General features: G+C 45.5%; 1 protein-coding gene across 9 annotated transcripts in view; it reads left to right on the top strand.

Annotated features, from left to right (window-relative positions):
- Nucleotides 1-24,803, top strand: part of LOC126543058 (run domain Beclin-1-interacting and cysteine-rich domain-containing protein-like) — a 454,654-nt gene that overhangs the window by 359,849 nt on the left and 70,002 nt on the right. For 8 of the 9 annotated variants that reach the window (XR_008615039.1, XM_055077611.1, XM_050190205.2 and 5 more), the window contains one exon: nt 778-1,078. Coding sequence is in view for 8 of the 9 variants with exons in the window: in XM_055077611.1 (XP_054933586.1) it covers nt 778-1,078 (301 nt within the window). In the remaining variant the exon portion in view is untranslated. Of the gene's footprint in view, nt 1-777; nt 1,079-8,251; nt 8,334-24,803 lie in introns of those variants that run through there. The other variant, XM_055077613.2, reaches the window with a different exon arrangement.

Raw genomic sequence — 24,803 nt, 5'->3', positions numbered from 1 at the left:
GTGGAGCTAAAGAAAAGTCACGTCTCAGATAGCCAAACGTGCAGTTAGCTTTCGATGTAATGTATTCAATGTGTATTTTCCATGAAAGATTGCTAGTAGTATGCACACCGAGATATTTGTAAAAAACTGCTGGGTCAAGGGGAGTATTATTAAGTACATAAGCGGGGCAAGCTGACTGGTTACAGGAAATTCTCATTATTTTGCATTTAGAAGTGTTTAGTTCCATTAGCCAAAGTGTGCACCATGCAGTACATGTAGTGTTATTGAGATCATGCTGGAGTGTTAAAATATTGTTAGTGCTTTCAATCTTGTGGTATATAACACAGTCGTCAACAAATAGACAAATGGAACTCGCGATTTGGTTAGGCAGATCATTGATATAAATTAAAATAAAAATTTGAAAGCAGATTTTCACTTACTTCAGCCTGTTTATTAAACTGGGTCAATAAATATACACAGTAACAGTAGGAAGAAGTGCACTGATCTAAACGTCCTTCTTGATTGATGTCAGCTAATTGGCCAATAGCAGCCACATATGGGAATTTGCTACATTACGAAATAAAGAGTCCAGAAAGAGTGAGGCGCAGGCTTCTGTTGAAAAGAGAGGGTTTGAGAAAAAGGTGTCATTGCACTCTGCTTGCAAGCTCCATGCACCGTGCAAGACTACAAAATTTGGTTGAGATGTTCACAGCAATGTATGCTATCCATGGACTGTGTCTATTTCACGAAACCCAAGGGGTGGACCCTTTTAATATTTGCTGAACTAAATCTGTGCAGCTCAGCTGGGTCGCCTGCGCTACTGTGAATACCTGGGCAAGCTGTTCTGCCATTGTTGCCATAGAAACAGCCGGGCAGTGATCCCAGGGCGCGTGCTGCAGCGCTGGGACTTCTCACCTCACCCGGTGTCCAACTTTGCTCGCGACTTGCTTGACCGCATGGCTGCCGACCCTCTTTTCAATGTGCGCGACCTGAACCCAAGCCTCTTCCGGAGGGTGAAGGCGCTGGACCGGATACGGCAGTGTCGCATTGCACTACACTATCTGCAGCAATACATCCACTGCTGCCGGCATGCCACACGGTGAGCCTCGTCTCATTTGTAATAGCTTTACAGACAATCTTTTTCATCTACACTCTGGAAAAATTTTGATGCATCATAAGTAATCTCTGACCATTTCTGCTGGCAATTAATGGCATGAGCTGTGTTTCAAATTGGAGCACAAGAGGAAGAAAAGCCACAGTACTAGAATTTATAATTAAAAATATTTCTCGTAGACGCCACTGTATTTTTTGTAGCCTCTTTCTAAAGTAAAGTTAATATAACTTTATTGAATTTTACATTGCTTTACCACATGAAACAAACCTTGTTGCAAGCTTTGAAAGAGTGTATACTTGATGTCAAAGACTGTTTCATGGCCAATAACATAACTTTCCATCACACAAACATAGGCAGACTGCACTTCCTATCTTGGAGGTAATTTGTGGTGGGTGCAAAGTTTGGGCAATCCGAGATGACTGGTGGCTTCTTGTGCACTATGTTCCCATGCACCTTTTCAAGTTTTGGAGATGCATTGAAGCGAGAGGTAGATGAAGCATTTGATTCCATATGCCTGTGCTCTTCATCACGGCAGCGTTGTGGTCGCGAGTGATTGCGATCAAGTGAGATATGTTCATGTTTGCCTGTGCATGCGTGATACCTTGCTTGTTAATTTAATTAGTAAGAGTCTTTACTGCAATTCATACAGCCGATAAAACTACAAGCCTTCGTGTAGTTGTCTAATACTTTGCTGTTGCTATCAATGCTTTTTGGCCTTTCGGGCAAAAGTGCAACTTTTTTTTTTGTTACAATACCCTGAGGGCCCACTGGCAGTTGTTGAATGGATGAATATGAACCACTTCTCCTGTCTGCGGTTACTGTCAGCTGTAACGTTCTGCGTGCCTCGCCCTAACTTGCGTAATCCTAGCATTTTCTACATGAATTCCTGTTGCACCTCTAACGCTGTAACCCATATTGTAACACAACAAAACACCGTGCGTCATAATATAGACGTATTCAGCTCTACTATTTGCTCATTATTGGACTTGTGCATTTGATTACCATATTTACTCAAATCTAACGTGCACGTATCGCCATATCCAATATCGCCATTGGCATTTCAAAATGGCTGCCTCGTACAGCCTTCGAGCCTAGCTGCCGTAGCTATCTCCATGGTGCTGTAGTAGTACACCACCTGTCTTCCCGTTTTCTGCGTTTGCTCTATCAGCATGAAAGTGCCGTCTGCAAAGACACACAATGCCGTAATTAAAAGGAAAGGGATCAAGTGTGCTAAGATGGACAGAAATCGGGCCACATCATGGGCATTTGGAGCTCCTGAAACTTGTGTGTGAGACTGGCGCAAACAAAAGAGGCGTTCTACTCCATTAGCTGCTGCGTATGGCACGGCCACGCGGCCCCTATCTTCAAAGTGTTCGGCATCTGAAAGTGATCTAGGCACACCACGCTGTGTTCTCGTCGTTTAGTTCTCATTAAAGCAGCAGGCCGCACAAAGGTAAATTTGCTCACTCCTGTTACCGCACTTCCTCACTCCAGCGTCTTGATAGAGTTTCCACAGTCATTGAGTGAGACGTGTTCATGTTTGCTTGTGCCCGCGTGACGCCATGTTTGTTAATTTAGTTAGTAAGCCAATGTTTAGAAGTTTATACAGCCGATAAAACTACTATCCTTACTTTTCATATAGCTTTCTACTAATTTGCTATCGCAATCAATGCTTCGCCTTTCAGGCGAAACTGCGACTTTTTCTATTTATTGCAACGGCAAACGAGCGCGCGTTACAATCGAGGGCATCTTTCGGGAAGGCGGGGGCGGGCACGGAAAACGGGTGTGCATTAGAATCGAGTAAATACGGTAATTCAATTTTTTGTTGCACCTTGTACCACTGTTGTTTGAGATAGTCTGTTTTGTTTTTAGGTTTTATGTTCTTTATGTAACACAAGTGCACCAATATTAGGGCGTAAAGCTGTTCTTGGGCACTTTCAGAAAATAAATAAGTGATATGAAATAATATATTTATTCATAGGCCCAATACTACAAACAATCCATAATGCCTACTGAAATTTCGGATGCCGTACCGGATCTCGCTTGATTTCTTGAACATATGCCCGTGCAACGTCCCAAATTTACAATAAACTTGGCACATTAAATAAGCAATAGACAGCAGTATGCTGGTTGGACCCGTATTCGTTGACTTTGTTAAGGCATTTGATTACATTAACCATCGAAACTGGCCTACCATTACATTTAATTAGCAATTACATTAATAATTGGTCACAAATTGTTGAAATTAACAATTATTGATCTTCAGCAAAAATAATTAATTGAGTGTTGCCACAGGGATCTATCCTTGGGTTTGTACTCTTCCTTTGATTCATTAATGATCTACGCACAGTATTTTAAGGTGAAAAAATACTCAGCGCAAACACCAGGACAACACATAAAGAAGAGACGAGACAAGCACTGGTGCTGACTAACAACTGCTTTATTCTTCTTACGATCTTACGACAATGCATGTATATATATATATATATATTGCAATTCATCCACCTGCACATCATCCCTACTCCATGGCTAGTGCCTCGGTACCTCTGAAGCTTTCGATTGCGTTCTCTCGGTTACCATGTTTGGTGATACGGCATTCAGAAATTGCCAATCAGAAATTGTTAAGCTCCCTTAGTGTTTTCGTGCCTCATTTGACTTTGCCCAACCATCATTGGGCCGAGCGTCCGCACTCGTTCACCGTATCGACACCAGCCAACAAACATCATTGCTCCAGCATCCGTATTGTGCGTCGGCCACTGAACGCCAGATCGTCGACCAGCAGGTTGACAACGTGCTGGAGCGTGGCATCATCCAGCCTTCTAACAGTCCCTGGGCATCTCCGGTTGTCCACTTTAAAAAAAAGATGGCTCCATATGGTTCTGCGTCGACTATCGCTGCCTTAACTGAATAACGCACAAAGATGTCTATCCTCTGCCGCGCATCAACAATGCCTTGGACAGTCTACAGGGAGCGGAATTCTTTTCCTCACTGGATCTGCGCTCCGGGTACTGGAAAGTGCCAATGACAGAGGCCGATCGCCAAAAGACGGCCTTTGTAACACCTGATGGGTATATGAATTTACCGTCATGCCGTTCGGCCTCTGCAACGCGCCTGCCACTTTCGAGCACATGATGGACACCATTCTTCGAGGACTCAAGTGGAAAACATGCCTATGTTATTTAGATGACATTGTGGTTTTTTCCACCGACTTTGCATTGCACCTCAGCCACCTCAAACAAGTCCTTGCGTGCCTCTCCACTGCAGGACTGCAACTAAATTTGAAGAAATGCTACTTCGGTGCTCACACGCTTACTATTCTCGGCCATGTAGGTTCAAACAACGGTATCCTCCCGGACCCCACAAAACTTTGCGCCGTATCCGAGTTCCCTAAACCAACCACCATACCCGCAAGGGCACCTTGAGACTCAAGGTGATGGTGCTTGGCGCCACCACGAACCCTTAGCCTCCATACCGAAGCTGTAATCCGCACCGTGGCAACAGGTTGTAAGGTGAAGGGTAGAAACCATGAACGGTTGCGGTCGAGGCCATGGTCAAGCCCCGGCCGACGGGGCTTGACCAGGTGGGGGGCTCCGGGACCTTTTTGTGTCTATAAGGGTGAAACACAGGTGACACAACAGGAACCCTTAATCCATACATGCCGCATGGATTCTCAATTTCCCCCTCTAAAGAAAACCGATCGGAAGCGGAAACGGTACCGCACCGAAGGAATCAAAGTTACAACTCAGAAATGTGCTGAAAATTTTCCACAGTTCCTGGTAGTTCACGCTGTTGAGCAAAACGCTCCAGTGGCCACTCTATCAGTGTTTCTACTACAAAAGTGGCTAGTAGCTAACATAGGCAAAGAATATGAAGCAAAAAAACTGTCCTCAGGAGATCTGCTTGTGGAAGTCAAATCCAAAAAGCAGAGTGATGCGTTACTCGCACAAAAGAAGCTTGCTGAACTTAACATTACTGTAACACCTCGCAGAAGCCTGAACAGCGTTCAGGGAGTAATTTCTGAGCGGCTGCTAATGACAGAGAACGAAAATGAGCTCCTCGAGAATTTGCGAGACCAAGGAGTAACGTCCCTTCGCCGCATAAATATAAGGCACAACGGCGAAGAAAAAACAACACCTCACATCGTGCTAACATTCGGCAGCACTCGCTTGCCCGAGTCTGTCCGGGTTGCATTCATCAGGTGCCCAGTGCGCCCATACATCCCTAACCCTAGGAGATGTTTCAAATGCCAAAGGTATGGCCATGGCAGCAAAACATGTAGAGGCAAGGAGACCTGTGGCAAATGCGCCGAAACCGAACACAATACTGACAACTGCCAAGCAAGTGAAACAAAGTGTGCAAATTGCAATGGTCCACATGCAGCGTACTCGCGAACCTGTGAAGTATTCAAAAAAAGAAAAACAAATAATCAATCTAAAAGTACAAGAAAACATATCTTACCCTGAGGCAAGGAAAAAGTTCAGCCAAGAGACATCCAGGTCATATGTTGACGCCATGCGCCGGGGGGCCGAGCGGCGTCTGGTGACAGTGGGCACACAGTACACCATTGTTGATGTGTGCCTGCACCGTCCCCCACCCGAACGGCACTCTGGTGTCGGCACCATTGACATCCCGGAGGTGCACCTGACGGCGGCCTCTGGCACAACCAAAGTTAGTGGGAGTGGCGACACACCACTCCAACTTCAGGCCACTGCCTAGGCAGGGCCATCCACAACTCTGACAGGTGCAGCCAAGGCTGCCATACTATCACACAAAAAAGGCTCGCTGGCCCCTGAGCCGGTAGGCCGCATGGCTTCCGCCCCATTGGGAGAAGCCACAAATCCATACCCCTGCGGGTTCCCCACGAAAACCCATCACCTCGCTGGAGGCGATGGATATAACCAGTAGCCCGCCTCCGCAGCAGCGGCGGCGCAACTCCCTTGATTACAAAAAGGGAGGAAAAACTCCAGTAACGGGCCCCACAAAACCGGGAGCATAGGTTTTGAAATACATTCGTCAAAGTTATTAGATATGGCGTTCCTAATTCACTGGAACTGTCGAGGCATATTAAAAAACTACGGTGACATAAAAGATATTCTTGCTGTATATTCCCCGGTTGTTCTGTGTCACCAGAAGACAAAGTTGGGATCAAAACATAAAAATATTTTAAGTAAATATAAAGTCTTTCGTCACAACTGAGAGCAAGCAAATAGGCTCTCTGGAGGTACTGCCATAGTTGGTCAAAGTACTGTGGCTACTCGTGAAGTCAAGCTTCAGACTACATTTGAAGCCGTTGCAGTATCTGTAGTACACTTTAAAACAATTACAGTATGCTCCGTATATATCCAACCACACCTGACAGTAACACTCCATGACTTAGAAGACCTTTTAAAACAATTACCAGAGCCATATCTGTTAGTCGGCGATTTTGATGCTCACTCCAATTTGTGGGGAAGCGAACAAACGGACATTAGAGGCTGTATTTTAGAAGATTTTATTCTCTGCAATAATATATGCCTGCTCAACAGGGGCAAACACACATTCTGCTCTCCAAGCTCCGGAAAATGGAGCTGCATAGATTTGTCTCTTACATCACCTTCTGTTTTTAATGCTTTTAAATGGGATGTCTTGGACAACCCGTATGGTAGCGATCATTTACCTGTTATCAACCTAACATCATCTCCGCAAATCATTCCTACAAAACCACGACGTTGGAAGCTCCATTTGGCCGACTGGGCGCTGTTTCAAGAAAATGCCAGCTTAGAAAAAATAGATCCACATAATTTAGGTATAGATGAACTTAATGAAATTGTCACAAACTGCATTATTTCTGCCGCGCTCCTGGCCATACCTCAATCTTCTGGAGTGGTGAAACAAAACCACAAAACCTGGTATACAAAAGAATGTAGATTAGCAAAAAAGAAACAGAACAAAGCATGGGGAAACTTTCGAAGGTACCCCATGCAGAAAAATCTCATAAACTTTAGAAAGGCAAGAGCACAAGCCCGATATATCCGCCGTAGAACCAAAAAGACTTCGTGGCAAAATTACGTGACTTCCATAAATAGCTCAATCACATCAAAATAAATGTGGCAGAAAGTACGAAAGCTAGATGGTAAATACTCCCCTTTCACACTTCCCCTTCTAACAGCCCCTGGTATACAGACAAACATAAAAGAACAGGCAGACATTTTAGGTGAATATTTTTCTGCAGTTACCAGCTCATCAAACTACACAGAATCATTTCTTATGTACAAAAACACAGCCGAGAAACAGACTCCCTACAAGTGGATATACAAATGAACCATATAATAAATTATTCACAGTTCAAGAAATCAACACAGTCTTGTCCGCTGGTAAACAGACTGCACCCGGCCCTGACAGAATACACTATCAAATGCTGTCCCACCTCTCTGAACCTGCCGTAGAGGCACTCTTAAGTTTTCTTAATAAGGTTTGGGTATCGGGTAAACTACCCGAAGCCTGGAAGAAGGCCATCATCGTTCCATTTTTAAAGCCCAAAAAACCACCAACCTCTCCCAGTAGTTACAGGCCCATAGCGCTCACCAGCTGCCTTGCAAAATCCTTTGAAAGTATCGTGAATACGAGATTAACCTTCGTGCTAGAAGCCTGTGAGCTTCTTGATGTCCATCAGTGCGGTTTCAAAAAGGCATGCTCCACAACAGACCACCTGGTTCGTCTTGAAAATACTGTCTGTGAAGCCTTTATACACAAACAACAATGTCTTGCTGTTTTTTTTGTTTTTTTTTCAATTTAGAGAAAGCTTATGACACAACCTGGAGGTACGGAAGTTTTCACGATTTGGCTGAACTTGGCATTCGTGGCAGGATGCTGAACTGCCTAAAAGACTTCCTGTCAAACCGTTCATTCCATGTACGCCTCGGTTCAACCCTGTCGAGAATTTTCATTCAAGAAAATGGAGTGCCCCAAGGGAGTGTTTTAAGCACGACCCTCTTTCTTGTCAAAATGAATTCAATCAGTAAAATAATTCCAAGGTCAATTATGTATTCAATTTATGTCGACGATCTTCAGATAGCTTGCACGTCCTCAAACATGCCAACATGCGAAGGACAAGTGCAGTTAACTATAAATAAACTTTCAACGTGGGCTGACCGAAAGGGTTTCCGGTTCTCCCCACAGAAAACAGTGGCCATCCTTTTCTCACTCAAACGTGGCCTACAGACAGATCCTAGACTACACCTGAACGAAGCGGAATTGCCGGTAAAAGGTGAACACAAATTTCTGGGCATAACTTTTGACAGAAAACTGACCTTCCTGCCACACATAAAGAACCTGAAGAAGAAAACCTCCCAATCATTAAACGTATTAAAGGTGCTTTCACATAAACGCTTGGGGCTGATAGGACCTGTCTTTTATACATCTACCGCAGTATAGTCCGCTCTTGCCTCGATTATGGGTGCATAGTATACAACTCAGCTCGACCGTCCTACCTGAAGCAATTAGATCCAGTACATAACTCAGGTCTGCGCCTTGCAAGTGGGGCATACAGGACATCACCCATAAACAGTTTATATGTCGAATGTAACGAACCAGCCCTCGCAGATAGAAGAGCCATGCTCACATTTGCATATGTCCTAAAAACCCGTTCACTACCAAAACATCTCTGCTACTCCATAGTTATGAAGTGCCCGTCTAAGCAGCTTTTTAACAACAAACCGAATGCGACAAGACCCCTTATTCTTCGATTTGAAGAAATTTGCCAGGAATTAGGTATCCTAGACACACTGCCTGATGTTGCCCAGAGACCCAAACCACTGCCACCTTGGCACACCTTTCCCAGTGTAGGTGACTACACACTGACACAATTTCATAAAAAGGAAACTCCACGTGAACATATAATACAAGAATTTTCTGCGCTAGACGAAAAGTACAAAGAACACACAGCATTTTATACTGACGGTTCTAAAACATCACTTTACGTCGGAAGTGCTGTAGTGCAAGATAAATGGGAAAAGGTAGTCAGGTTGCCTCAGTGCACGTCAATTTTCTCAGCCGAATGTTATGCCATTTCAGTGGCTCTATCAAAAATAGTCGAGATGAACATTCAAAACAGCATTATCTACACGGACTCGCTGAGTGCAATCACAGCACTGAAAGCCAGAAACGTAAGGGAACCTTTAATAGGAAATATAATCCATAACATAATAACTGCTCAAACATAAAGACACGAAATTAAGCTCTGTTGGATACCAAGCCACCACGGAATTAGAGGCAACAAGAGAGCTGACGCGTGCGCTGCTCAAGTCTGCCATAAAGATGCCAGTACTGTAAATATACCCTATGCAGATTGCATGAAGTTAGTAAAAAATAAGCTTAAAGAAAAATGGCAGTGTACATGGAATAGCGAAGATAATAACAAACTACATTTAGTAAAACCTATTCTGGGAGAATGGAGATCATGCAGGCATCAGGAACGTTTTATAGAAGCAATTTTATGCTGCCTGTGCATCGGGCACACACACCTAACACATAACTTTCTACTGACAAAACAAGACAAACCCTTATGTGAGAAATGTGGAGATTAACTCACTGTAAATCACATTTTATTCTCGTGCACACAACTCGAACGGCTAAGGAAAAAATATTTTACTGTAATTTACAATGAACGCATTCCCTTCCATCCCAGTCTACTTTTAGGAGATAACCCACTTGTAGGAACTTCATCTGTTTTTAGTTTTTTGAAAGACGCAGCGATCCTAAACGAAACATAATATATCACAGAACTACTAATTCTAAAAATTCTTACCCAGTTCTTTCACGCATCTTATGATGCACCTCACCCATTTTCTCAGTCCTGAGAAGAAGGCTGAGGTCTTCATTTCATTTGTTGGGCTACTCAGAGTCCTTGTCTGGACAAGGACTTTCGCTGAGGATACCCAATTTTTGAAATAAATTATACCATGTGTTTGGCGCATGATAGCCTGAGTTGCTTATGCGCCATAAAACCCAATACAATACAATACAATACAACCACCATAAGAGAGCTTTGCAGCTTCATCTGCCTATGCTCATATTTCCGATGCTTTGTCCGTAACTTTGCCTCTATTATCACCCCCTTCACACAGCTTCTCACCGGCAGTTCTGACCTATCATCTATATACCGCCTGGTCCCCGGCGGGCCAATATGCATTCCAAGAACTGCGACGCGTTCTCACCTCGCCTCTAGTACTGCGACACTTCAATCCCTCTGCTCCAACTGAGATCCATATGGACGCTAGTGGTGTCGGGCTCGGTGCTGTTCTTGCACAATGCAAGGATGGCTTCAAAGAGTATGTCATCATGTATGCCAGCCACACCCTTACTAATACTAAGAAGGAATGTCTGGCCATCATTTGGGCTATCAGAGAATTTCATCCTTATGTGTATGGGCATCCATTTGACATCGTGACCGACCATCATGCCCTATGCTGGTTATCTTCACTAAAAGATTCAACTGGTCAGCTCGCCCGTTGGGCATTGCGCCTATAAGAGTGTGACATCCGCATTGTTTATCGCTCAGGCCATAAGCATTCAGAGGCAGGTGCTCTATCCTGGTCACCCCTCAATTCTGGTCCTGTCCACTCGTCTATTTCCACCTGCAGTGCCTTCACCCTCAACATTTCTGACATGCCATCAGAGCAGTGCAAAGACCCATCGATCTGTTTGCTTATTGACTTCCTGTCTAGCCAGTCGCCAGCGCCGATCTCTCCGATGCTCCATCACCAAGCCGTGCACTTCATCATTCGGGATAACCTGCTGTACCGCCGCAACTACAACTTCAGTGGCCACAAGTGGTTGCTTGTTATTCCTCGACAACTCTGCTCCGATATCTGCACCACGTTCCACAATGACCCACAATGTGGCCACGCTGGTGTATTAAGGACATATACTCTCGCCTTCAGCTTCAGTACTACTGGCGCAGTATGTACTGTTTCGTTCGCCAGTATGTTCGGTCATGCCACATATGCCAACGATGCAAGACGTCACCTCAACATGCCGCCGGCCCCTTGCAACCTTTACCACGTCTCGCTCGAGCGTTCGACCGCGTCGGCATTGACCTGTACGGTCCGCTTCCCAGCACTCCAAGCGGCAACCTCTGGGTTAATGTTGTTATCAACTACATTACGCGGTAAGATGAAATTTCAGCCCTAGCTTCTGCCTCAGTGACAGACTTCACCAGTTTTATCCTTCAAAACTTGATTTTATGCCATGGAGCACCTCGAGAATCACTGAGTGACTGCGGTCGCTTTTTCCTTTCCGACATCATTTCAGCATTGCTTAAAGGGAAGCTGAAACGGTTTTCAATTTCTATGAATTGCTGGGATTGGGAAGAACAGACCTAATAATTTACGGTTCTGAAATTTTTTTTTTCGTTTTGTTAATATAACGGGCGGAAATCACTTTCTAAATCACCCGCGCGGACATGCCCCCATCGCTTCCCGGAGCGCCGGGTGAGGACGTTGGCAGAGGAGAGAACCGGCGAGAGTGACGTCATGGGCGGAGACCGAGCCAACCAAGCTGCGGACCGGCGTGCTGACATGTGCTGGCATGCCTGTTTCCGTCCTGCGCTTTACTGAACGACGCTACGAGAGATCTGCCGCCGCCGCCGCCGCTCACGTTTGTTTTGCGATTTTCGTAAACTGTTCTTTCCTTCGGTGCTGCGTGAGTGCCTACAGCCAAGGGCGCCCAACATGCCCTCGTTCTGTGCAGCATTCGGCTGCGCGAACACAGGCGGGCGAGACGATGTGGTGTTTCACAAATTCACAAACTGAAGCCCGAACAACTTCAAGTACACAGCTTGGCAGAATTCGACGGTTCTTCTTTCCCAACTTTTTCCATACTAGCCAGACAAACTGGCGGTATGCTGCATACCTCAACTGCCTGTAAAAAAAAAAATTGCTTTTGCATCACTCTTTTTCCATTGGCCATATCATTTTCACACCTGTGTGTAAACTTCTTGCCTTGTCCAGCCGGTTCGACTCCTTTCTGGGCAAGTGCCACTTCCAGTACTGCCCTGCTGAGGCACACAGTCCTGAATTGTCTTGAACTTGTTACGCACTGCGTGCGCTTCTGTTTTTTCCTAATCTCTTGCACCTCCTGGCAGCACAAGCAGTTCTCTTCATCTTCCATCAATACGCAGCACATGCAGGTGCACCTAGTTTAATGAAAGCGTGATTAGGCTCACATTGATGCACTGGAGAAATACGAACATTTGCAGCCATTAACGTCTGGTAACACAGTTTTAGCGTAGCCGGATAGCCTTACGACAAATGCGAAAACGCGTTGTTGCTAGCGTTGCTATACTCCGTTTCATAGATCAGGTGCAACGCTGTGGAGGCTTGAGATACTTCTTGCAGTGGCTGCGTTCGCACTTAGAAAAAGTTCGGTGTTTCTTGACCCAATTTTTCAGAAAGCTTTCCATATATAAGCTCAGTTCGGAATGAAAAAAAAAAAAGAATTTACCCATAGAAACCATCCGTGTACTTATACGGCTGCTAACACGTTCTTTTAAAAAAAAATTATTTTCGGTATTTTTTAATTGCAGCCCGTCGCGGCAGCTTCACGTGCATGCTCGCGCGAGCAAACGCCGCTGGCACGCTGCGAAGCATAGACGGAAACGCGCGCAGTAATAAATTTTGGTGACCGGACTTCGAGCGTAGCTTCCACAGCGATGCACCTGAGGTATCAAATGGAGTGTAGGCTTGCCTAGTGACATTCGACGTACGGTTCAGTTATCGTGTTCACCACACGGCGGTGCTAAAACTGCCTGATATCTTTATGTCAACACTAGCATGGAGCACGCATACCGATTCTTGATCGAGCCACACTCGCAAAGTCGTCGAACCATAGTATGAATATTGCACATATAATACCTCTGGTCATCTCTGGATGTGTATGATAAGCAACTTCCATGACTGTACCTCACAGCACTGCATGTGCGCGCTTTGAAACGCGGCACTTATGTTTGCGATCGTGTATCAACGCTGAAAAAACCACGGGACTTTAGACAAGCAGCGGCAAGGTGCTTGACATCGCGGAATTGCACCGTGTAAATCTAATGAGAAGTTAGTGCTTCGGCATTCTTCCAGCAGCATGTTCCCAGTGACACTTTAGCGCATTTTTTCTCCCGTCATTGCAACGTGCAGCTACATGAAAAAAAAAAAAAAAAAAAAAACATGCGTACCAGCTAAGATTTCCAGCGCGCGAGAAGGTGCACACATCGCTCTCGGTGTTGGCACACTCAATATCGTCGTTGACTCTGTTGCCGCCATCGTTTTCCGTATCGGCTGTGGGTTCAAACATGTACGGGGACAATACAAGCTGTCGGAGACAGCGAGAACGTTCCATTTTGCAACTCAGCTATGAAGCCAGAACAGCAGAACCGCGTGCTACCAGAGAGAAAGGAATGGTGCTACGCTCTGAAACGGAGACATGCGGCGGCACCGACCGGCGACTACCGCCAACGACGTCACAGCGGCCCCGACCAATCACGGGCAACAGCGGCGTTCGCGCGATGCCCTGAGGCGCTGGTGCGCGTTTTCTTGGAAAAACAGCCGCTTGCGTTTGTTTCCGCCCTTTTTGAACCAGATATTCGTGTTCAGGGGACTCAAAACTGTAGAATGCCGCAGAGAACTCATTTTTTTCGAAAAGTGTTTCAGCTTCCCTCTAAAGGGACACTAAAGGGAAACAACAAATCAGTTAAGGCTAACAAAGCATTGTTTGAGAACACTGCAGGCAGTCATTTCAAAACAATAATTTGATTATTAGATGAGAAAATGAAGGTCGAAGTATCAGTATTTGAATTTCATGCCGAAACCTCGATGCTGCTACGTCAGTGTGACGTCAGGGATTCCAAAGTATGTTTTCGCATTTGGGCTGCGTTGGCTGAGTAAAGGTTCCCGAAACTTGCCATGTTTAATGTTTGGTTCCTTTAGAACGCAATGTAGTCAATCTGTACCCTTATATAGTTAAGTAGGCCCTAGAAGATGCCATTAAAATTAAAAGGGGGCACAACACCACTGCAGGAATGGCGCACTCACCCTTAATAATGTTTCAGGTTAGATACCTTGATTGTTTTTCCGTTCGGAGTAGCAACCGTTGCCTATTCGTGGTGTTGTGCCCCACTGAGCTCTCTAACTTGTGTAAGCGTTGTAGCAGCTGTGTAGCAGCGTGTGTTAAAATAATGGCTCTGCTTCTATCTGGCGATGTCGAGACAAATCCAGGACCTTCTACCGAAGAATTGTTAACTACTGTTTTGGAAACCGTAACAAGGATTAAAAGCGGGCAGGCAGATATGTGTAGTGATTTACACGCACTTAAGCACTGGCAAGCATCTGTCAACGAGAAACTGCAACAGCTATCTTCAAGAGTACGTGTTCTTGTGGTTGACACATCATCGCTGAAAAAAAACCAAAGTGCATTGCCACTCCGCTCGCCTGAAGCTATTAATTCAATATCTGAGCAAATTAAGACTATTGAATCAAGATGCGATGATGCGGAAAATCGGCTAAGGCAATGTAATCTCCTCTTTTTTGGCATCCGCAACGATTCCAGTGAAACATGGTCAGCATCAGAAGGCAGAGTCATTGATATTTGTTCAAAAAAGCTTGGCGTTACAATCGAATCTTCGCAAGTTGACCGTGCGCATCGTCTTGGCAAATATCAAGTGGGTAAATGTAGACCGATTATTACTAAATTTACCTTCTTCAAGGATAAGCAAAGAGTAATAGAAAAAGGTTAAAAGTTCAAAAATACAAATTTTGCTGTGCGCAATGACTTTTCATTGCAAACACGAGTAGCCAGAAGAAAGTTAATAGAATTTGCGAAGTCCAAGAATGTGCCGTTTAAACTAGCCGTCGATAAACTGCGCATAGAGAATACCATGTTCACTTACTGCGCTGACACTGACAGTGTTATTCAATCATCTAGATAGCAGTTTCAAAGGCCGGCAGTCTCATCTGATTGTGATCCACCTCGTAATCCAAGTGTCCATAATAATGTAGCGCAGATTTTGATATCTTTCACGAATATGCGCAGTTTACTCCCAAAACACACCGAAGTTTGCTCGCATCTAGAAAACAGCAATTGTGATATTCTACTAGTCACAGAAACATGGCTCCACTCCGATATCACTGATGACGAAGTCTATCGTAAAGACAGGGACGGAAGAACGGGCGGCGGGGTATTGATAGCCGTAAAAAAAGACATTACTGCCTTTCTACGTTGGTGTGTCTTCTTCTGTCACGTCCGTGTCGTCGTCTTTTTTTTTTTTTTTTTTTTTTTTTTTTTTTTTTTTTTTTTTGTCGCGCAATATCATTTAAGTAATGGATTACCTACTTGCCCAGAATGCTGCTCTCATCAACTGCCTTTCCACTTGAAATTTAAAGCCCGCTTGAAATAACCTTGGTCTGCATTCCATCTTCGCATTCAAAGAACGTATTTGGAATATGTTATCGACCACCAGACAGTACAGAAACGTTTACGTCTTATCTGTATGAAAATCTTTGCAAAATTACTATGAGATTTCCTAAAGCTAACATATTCTTATTTGGTGATTTTAATTACCCAGAAATTGACTGGGCTAACCTAACGTCACCCTGCCAACACTCCAATGATTTCGTAGCACTTGCACTAGACTTTTTCTCTAGTGCAAATGATTCAGAAACCCACCCGTGGCAATAATGTTCTTGACCTCATTTTCACATCCATCCCTGAAACAGTTGCATCAGTTTCTTTGATGCCTGGTTTTAGTGATCGTCTACTCGTTAACCTCACAATAGAACTACCCTTATACAAACGCACTACGACACCTAAGCGCATATTTAATTATAATAAGGCTGATTTCACTGCCATCAACATCATCATCATCATCATCATCAGCCTGGTTACGCCCACTGCAGGGCAAAGGCCTCTCCCATACTTCTCCAACTACCCCGGTCATGTACTAATTGTGGCCATGTTCCTGCAAACTTCTTAATTTCATCCGCCCACCTAACTTTCTGCCGCCCCCTGCTACGCTTCCCTTCCCTTGGAATCCAGTCCGTAACCCTTAATGACTATCGGTTATCTTCCCTCCTCATTAAATGTCTTGCCCGTGCCCATTTCTTTTTCTTGATTTCAACTAAGATGTCATTAACTCGTGTTTGTTCCCTCACCCAATCTGCTCTTCTCTTATTCCTTAATGTTACACCCATCATTCTTCTTTCCATAGCTCGTTGCGTCGTCCTCAATTTGAGTAGAACCCTTTTCGTAAGCCTCCAGGTTTCTGCCCCGTAGGTGAGTACTGGTAAGACACAGCTATTATACACTTTTCTCTTGAGGGATAATGGCAACCTGCTGTTCATGATCTGAGGATGCCTGCCAAACGCACCCCAGCCCATTCTTATTTTTCTGATTATTTCCGTCTCATCATCCGGATCCGCCGTCACTACCTGCCCTAAGTAGATGTATTCCCTTACCACTTCCAGTGCCTCGCTACCTATTGTAAACTGCTGTTCTCTTCCTAGACTGTTAAACATTATTTTAGTTTTCTGCAGATTAATTTTTAGAGCCACCCTTCTGCTTTGCCTCTCCAGGTCAGTGAGTGTGCATTGCAATTGGTTCCCTGAGTTACTAAGCAAGGCAATATCATCAGTAAATCACAAGTTACTAAAGTATTCTCCATTAACAACTCTTATCCCCAATTCTTCTCAATCCAGGTCTCTGAATACCTCCTGTAAACACGCTGTGAATAGCATTGGAAAGATTGTATCTCCCTGCCTGACGCCTTGCTTTATTGGGATTTTGTTGCTTTCTTTATGGAGGACTATGGTTGCTGTGGAGCCGCTATAGATATCTTTCAGTATTTTTACATACGGCTGGTCTACATCCACCCGCCATGGTTGCTCAGTGGCTATGGTGTTGGACTGCTGAGGACGAGGTCGCGGGATCGAATCTCGGCCACGGCGGCCGCATTTCAATGGGGGCGAAATGCGAAAACACCCTTGTACTTAGATTTAAGTGCACGTTAAAGAGCCCCAGGTGGTCTAAATTTCCGGAGTCCTCCACTACGGCGTGCCTCATAATCAGAAAGTGGTTTTGGCACGTAAAACCTCATAATTTAGTTTCGTCTACACCCTGATTCCGTAATGCCTCCATGACTGCTGAGGTTTTGACTGAATCAAACGCTTTCTCGTAATCAATGAAAGCTATATATAAGGGTTGGTTATATTCCGCACATTTCTCTATCACCTGATTGATAGTGTCAATATGGTGTATTGTTGAGTAGCCTTTACGGAATCCTGCCTGGTCCTTTGGTTGACAGAAGTCTAAGGTGTTCCTGATTCTATTTGCTATTACCTTAGTAAATACTTTGTAGGCAATGGACAGTAAGCTGATCAGTCTATAATTTTTCAAGTCTTTGGCATCCCCTCTCTTATGGATTAGGATTATGTTAGCGTTCTTCCAAGATTCCGGTACGCTCGAAGTCATGAGGCATTGCGTATACAAGGTGACCAGTTTATCTAGAACAATCTGCCCACCATCCTTCAACAAATCTGCTGTTACCTGATCATCCCCAGCTGCCTTACCCCTTTGCATAGCTCCCAAGGCCTTCTTTACTTCTTCCGGCATCACTTGTGGGATTTCAAATTCCTCTAGACTATTCTCTCTTCGATTATCATCATGGTGCCACTGTTATTGTATAAATCTCTATAGAACTCCTCAGCCACTTGAACTATCTCATCCATATTAGTAATGGTATTGCCGGGTTTGTCTTTTAACGCATACATCTGATTCTTGCCTATTCCTAGTTTCTTCTTCACTGCTTTTAGGCTTCCTCCATTGCTGAGAGCATGTTCAATTCTATCCATATTATACTTCCTTATGTCAGCTGTCTTACGCGTGTTGATTAACTTGGAAAGTTCTGCAAATTCTATTCTAGCTGTAGGGTTAGAGGCTTTCATACATTGCCGTTTCTTGATCAGATCTTTCGTCTCCTGCGATAGCTTACTGGAATCCTGTCTAACGGAGTTACCCGCGACTTCTATTGCACACTCCTTAATGATGCCCATAAGATTGTCATTCATTGCTTCAACACTAAGGTCCTCTTCCTGAGTTAAAGCCGAATACCAGTTCTGTAGCTTGATCCGGAATTCCTCTATTTTCCCTCTTACCGCTAACTCATTGATCAGATTCTTATGTACGAGTTTCTTCCGTTCCCTCCTCAAGTCTAGGCTAATTCAAGTTCTTACCACCCTATGGTCCCTGCAGTGCACCTTGCCGAGCACGTCCACATCTTGTATGATGCCAGGGTTAGCGCAGAGTATAAGGTCTAATTTATTTCTAGTCTCGCCATTTGGGCTCCTCCACGTCCACTTTCGGCTATCCCGTTTGCAGAAGAAGGGTATTTATTATCCACATATTATTCTGTTCTGCAAACTCTACTAATAACTCTCCCTTGCTATTCTAGAGCCTATGCCATATTCCCCCACTGACTTGTCTGTCTCCAGCGTGCTTCTTGTCTGCCCTGGCATTGAAGTCGCCCATCAGTATAGTGTATTTTGTTTTGACTTTACCCATCGTTGATTCCACATCTTCATAGAAGCTTTCGAATTCCTGGTCATCATGATTTGATGTAGGGGCATAGACCTGTACGACCTTCAATTTGTACCTCTTATTAAGTTTCACAACAAGGCCTGCCACCCTCTCGGTAATGCTATAGAATTTCTGTATGTAACCAGCTATATCTTTATTAATCAGGAATCCGACTCCTAGTTCTCGTCTCTACGCTAAGCCCCGGTAGCACAGGACATGCCTGCTTTTCAGCACTGTATATGCTTCTTTCGTCCTCTTAACTTCACTGAGCCCTATTATATCTCATTTACTGCCCTCTAATTCCTCCAATAGCACCACTAGACTCGCCTCACTAGATAACATTCTAGCGTTAAACGTTGCCAGGTTCAGATTCCAATGGCGGCCTGTCCGGAACCAGGGATTCTTAGCACCCTCTGCTGCGTCGCAGGTCTACCCGCCGTGGTTGCTCAGTGGCTATGGTGTTAGGCTGCTGAGCACGAGGTCGTGGGATCGAATCCCAGCCACGGCGGCCGCATTTCGATGGGGGCGAAATGCGAAAACACTCGTGTACTAAGATTTAGGTGCTCGTTAAAGAACCCCAGGTGGTCGAAATTTCAGGAGTCCTCCACTATGGCGTGCCTCATAATCAGAAAGTGGTTTTGGCACGTAAAACCTTTTTTTTTTTTTTTTTTGCGTCGCAGGTTTGACCGTCGCCGTGGTCAGTTGCTTCGCAGCTGCTGGGGACTGAGGGCCGGGGTTTGATTGTTGTATTCATATAGGAGATTGTGGCCAAGTACTGCACCAGTGTGGCCAATCCTGCTCTGGTGAGGGAGTGCGTTACCGGTTCTGGTCACAAGGATCAAGCCGCACTCCAGGCCTGTTTATGCAATTTTATCAACCCGCGGATCTCTTTTTTTTAATCCGGTGGAAAATTGCACGGCACCAGGATTCGAACCACGGTCCTCTTGCACGCGAGGTGGATGCTCTACCTCTACGTCACCGCTGCACCTAAAAGTGGTCTCATACTATTGAGGCATATTTTAGTTTTGGCATTATATAAGTTCTGTATGCTAGAAGTTTTAAATTTGAAGGTGCTGTTTTCAGTTTGACGCAGAAAGTCAAGCTTTCGAGAGGTGGATGCACAAACGTTCGCAATGTGTTTCGACCACGATAGATTGTTTGTAATCGTTATGCCTAGGTATTTATATTCGGAGACTTCCTTTATTTGTGTACTATTGATGCAATATGTAAATGCCATAGGTTGCTTTTTGTTCGTGACACAAAGTAAGACAGTTTTGTCAGTATTTAGGGTCATAGACCAGATGGTGCACCATTCATTAAGTCTGGCTAAGCTAGTGCTTAACTGAACTTGATCATCATGGCAAGTAATCTCTTTACAGACAAGACAATCATCTGCGAACAATCTGATGTTAACGTAAAAGAAAGCATAGGGAAATTTTTTGTAGTTGTTATTTGAAGTGAGGAAATGATAAATAAATGGAAAAGTGGATGAAACAAGCCACTGGCTACAGGTGGGATATGAACCCACATCGTCTGATTTTGCATGTGATGCTCTTACCAGTTGAGCTACCATGGCACTATTTTCCCATCCACTTTCTAGGGTATTTACGTATGTATACTAGGAGTAACCCTGAAAGTGTTAACCAGCACCACCACTCACGGCCATGGCAGTGGATTTAGAACATCCTATCCACTGCAGCTGTCGCGTAGTATGTGACATTTTTGGGGTGGGGTTGGCCCCTCCACCAATCTGCCGGCTACCTAAATAAGTTATTTCTCTCTCTCTCTCTTTCTCTTTGTCAGCAATTGTTATACTAGGAGAATGCCAGCAAACTTGAGAGCATGCTGTCGCTGTAGTTTCTTTAACTTGATATATATCAGGATATGAATGACTTGCATGCATGCTTGACCTCACATGGATGTCATGAGATGAATGAGATGGATTGCATGACATATTATGCCATCATGGTCGTTTCTTTAACTCAAGATATTGTAACGACGTTAGATCGACGAGTATGCGTAGCAGCACCGCCAAGAAACGCACTTTATCAGTCGTCCAAGGGAACAACAACAACGTCTTCTTCGTTTTCTCCGCTTCACCTAAAAACCCGCGCTATTTCAGCGTCGTCCCCACTGGCGCATACCCGCTGAATTATGGTTCTGCCAAATATAGTTGTGTCATTTGCTCCCCCTTTAGAAAAGATCATCGTCCCGATGATAGAGGCTTGGAAAGCAGCGGTAAAGAACTGCGCAGTTTTGGCAGTCCTCATAGTACGGCTTCATACGCAGCACGTGAACGACCTCGGGTAAACGCCGTCGGCGCTTTGAACAGTGCGAGCTGTCTGGAACGACTTCGTAGTTGACGTCACTGATGCGTCGGAGAACTATGTAGGGCCCGAAGTATTTGCGTAGGAGCTTTTCAGAGAGCCCACGCTGTCGAATAGGTGTCCAGACCCACACTTTGTCGCCGATGTTGTATGTTACGGCTTTGTGCCGAAGATTGTAGTGTCTGGCGTCACAGTCCTGTTGTTCGTGGATTCGCAGACACGCAAGCCTCGCTCGGTGTGTTATCTCTTCAGCACCCGTCTTATTGTCGTCAAATTCATGAGGGAGCATTGCGTCTAATGTTGTTGTAACCTCACGGCCATATATGAGACTGAAGGGCGTCTTGCGAGTGGTCTCTTCACGAGCCGTATTGTACGCAAAGGTGACATAAGGTAAAACCTCGTCCCAGTTCCTATGCTCTACATCTACGTACATGTTTATCATATCAGCCAATGTCCTATTGAGTCGTTCTGTCAGTCCGTTCGTTTGAGGGTGATACGCTGTTGTCTTCCGGTGGGCGGTACCACTTAGACGTAGAACGATATCTAAAAACTGGGCCATGAACGCAGTACCTCTGTCCGTGACGACTACTGCAGGAGCGCCATGCCTTAAAACGATGGATTCCAGAAAAAATCGTGCCGCTTCATCTGCTGTTGCCCGTTGCAGGGCACTTGTCTCGGCATATCTAGTGAGATAATCCGTGGCAACGATTATCCACCTATTACCAGTAGTAGACGTTGGGAAGGGGCCCAGAAAGTCCATGCCTACTTGTGCAAATGGTGTGGCCGGTACGTCAACAGGGTGCAGTAAGCCGGCTGGTTTGACGGATGGCGGTTTACGACGTTGGCAATCCAGACATGTCTGAACGTAACGTTTAACGACCGCAGTAAGTCTCGGCCAGTAGTAAGTCTGACGAATTTGTGCTAATGTGCGAGTGTAGCCCAAGTGCCCAGCAGTCGGCTCGCTGTGGCAGGCGTGTAAGATTTCAGGTCGAAGCGGTGATGGAACAACAAGTGAGTAGTTGCTGCCGCTAGGCGAGAAGTTCTTCTTGTAGAGGACGTTGCGACGCAAGCAGTATGATGCCACCCCTCTTGCAAAGAGCCTCGGCACGCTGTTGGTTCGTCCTTCGAGGTAATCAATAAGCGGCAGCAATTCAATGTCATCCCATTGCTGGCGTGAAAGATCGGCAATATCCACGAGTCCCAGAAAAACCGTGTCGTCATCGTCTTGTGCTGCCGGCTCAACAGGAGACCGAGAAAGGCAGTCGGCGTCTGCGTGCCGTTTTCCCGACTTGTATGTAACAACAAAGTCGAACTCTTGGAGTCGAAGACTCCAGCGTGCGAGCCAGCCGGAAGGATCTTTCAAATTAATGAGCCAGCATAGGGAATGGTGATCACTAACGACGGTGAAAGACCGACCATACAAATACGGACGAAATTTCAGAACTGGCCACACCATTGCGAGGCATTCTTTTTCAGTAATGGAGTAGTTAGCTTCGGCTCGGGATAGTGTCCTACTGGCGTAAGCAATCACTTTTTCGCTTTCGCCCTGCCATTGTACTAGCACCGCCCCTAGACCGACATTACTAGCGTCTGCATGCAATATCGTCGGGGCTTCCTCATCGAAGTGTGCTAATATGGGAGGCGATTGCATGCGTTGCCGGAGCTCGAGGAATGCCCGCTGCTGGTCTTCGCCCCAAGTAAAAGGCATATCTTTTCGGGTGAGCTGTGTTAACGGCCATGCGATACTCGAGAAATTCGCAATAAATCGCCGGTAATATGCACAGAGTCCCAGAAAACGTCGCACGGCTTTTTTGTCTGATGGAATCGGGAAATTAGCGACGGCGGCAATTTTATCCGGATCAGGTCGGACTCCTTGGCTACTGACGACGTGACCGAGGAACTGGAGCTCATGAAAACCAAAATGGCACTTCTCAAGCTTCAAAGTGAGACCGGCAGAACGTATCGCTTCAAAAACAGTTTTCAGCCTTCGTAAGTGTTCGTCGAACGTTGCGGAAAAGACGATCACGTCATCCAAGTACACCAGGCATGTTTGCCATTTGAGTCCTGAGAGCACAGTGTCCATTAGACGCTGAAATGTTGCTGGCGCCGAACACAAACCAAAAGGAAGTACCTGAAATTTATAAAGTCCGTCAGGCGTCACAAAGGCTGTTTTCTCACGGTCTCTCATCCACTTCGATCTGCCAATAACCGCTTTTCAAGTCCATTGAGGAAAAGTAGCACAAGTTTCGCAACCTATCCAAGGAATCATCAATACGTGGCAGAGGATAAACGTCCATCTTTGTGACCTGATTGAGCTTCCGATAGTCGACGCAGAAGCGCAGGCTACCGTCCTTCTTCTTCACTAAAACTACAGGTGATGCCCATGGACTATTAGATGGTCGAATAACGCCATCTTCCAGCATCGTCTTCACTTGTTTTTGTATTGCTTCGCATTCCGCATTCCTTTGGGGCCACATGATAAGGGTTTTGTTGGATGGGTCTGGCGTCGACATCAGTAATGATGCGGTGTTTGGTAAGTGGCATTTGACCAACTCTTGACGCAGAGGAGAAACAGCCCTGGTACTGATTGATGAGCTCAAGAAGACGGTTCCGCTCAACGGCCGTTAACGTCGGATTAACGTCTACAATAGGCGCAGCTGTGTGGATTGTAGAGGCCGACTCCTGCGCTAAGTGGCAGTCTTGTACTTCTGTCACTTCGTCGAAATAGGCGACAGCAGTGCCTCTAACGATGTGTCGGCGCTCCTTACTAAAATTTGTCAGCAAGAGTTCGGCGCTTCTGTCGATTACATTGATAAGTGCTCTGGCAATGGACACACCGCTATTCAGTGCTAGCGCACTGATGTGTTCAGCTACTCCAGTCCCACTTTGCAGGCTGTCACAACGCACCTGTACGAGAGAGCAACTCCGCGGCAAAAGTATGACGTCGTCTGCGGCAATACGTAAGCGAGGTTGTTGTGGCTTCTCGTGGGTGACATTATCCGAACTCGTGGCAAATGTGACGCTTCTGTCAGGGATGTTAATCACGGCGCCGTACTCCCGTAGGAAATCCTTGCCCAATATAAGTTCTTTACAACACTCAGTAAGGATGACGAGGGTGACAACGAAGGTTGAACCGGCGATTAAGAGTCGGGCCGTGCATTTCCCGACAGGTGTCATCAACTGACCTCCAGCGGTTCTTATGTTGGGCCCGTGCCATGGGGTCTTCACCTTCCTCAGTTTGTCAGCGACCTGTAAGCTAAGGATTGAAAAATGGGAGCCAGTGTTAACCAGAGCGGCTATTTCGTGGCCGTCAATGCAAACGATGAGCTCGGCGCTGACGATGTCAGTTACGTCTTTCGTACTTCTATCCGTCGTATTCGTCATTGTGCTGGGCGTCTTTTTCGTCAATGTAGTCTTCACGTCGTCGTTCGTCGATAACGGGGGATGTGGAGGAGTTAGAGTATTGGCAACCTGTTGTAAAGTGACGTCAGCCGCAATCAGACTGCCTTGCAAGCGCTGACGGCACGTGCGTTTATCGTTTGATATCCTTCCCTTGTTCTCCCTTTCCCCTTTCCCCCTCTCTGTTTCGTATATATATACGCTCCGAGACGGAAGCAATAAAGATTCATGTTCCAACCTTCGAACGGCGTGCTGTCGTATACAGTAAAACACAGCACGTGTGTCGTAACTATGTAACAGTGGCGACGAGGCCAGACAGAACCCTCGAGGTGAAAAATGAATTAAGCCAGGCAGTTAAGCAGGAAACAGCAGCCGCGGAAATACCGACCATG

Source organism: Dermacentor andersoni, chromosome 2 (genome assembly GCF_023375885.2).
Source record: "Dermacentor andersoni chromosome 2, qqDerAnde1_hic_scaffold, whole genome shotgun sequence".
Classification (NCBI taxonomy): Eukaryota; Metazoa; Arthropoda; class Arachnida; order Ixodida; family Ixodidae; genus Dermacentor; species Dermacentor andersoni.
This window is presented reverse-complemented; position numbering and strand designations above follow the sequence as displayed.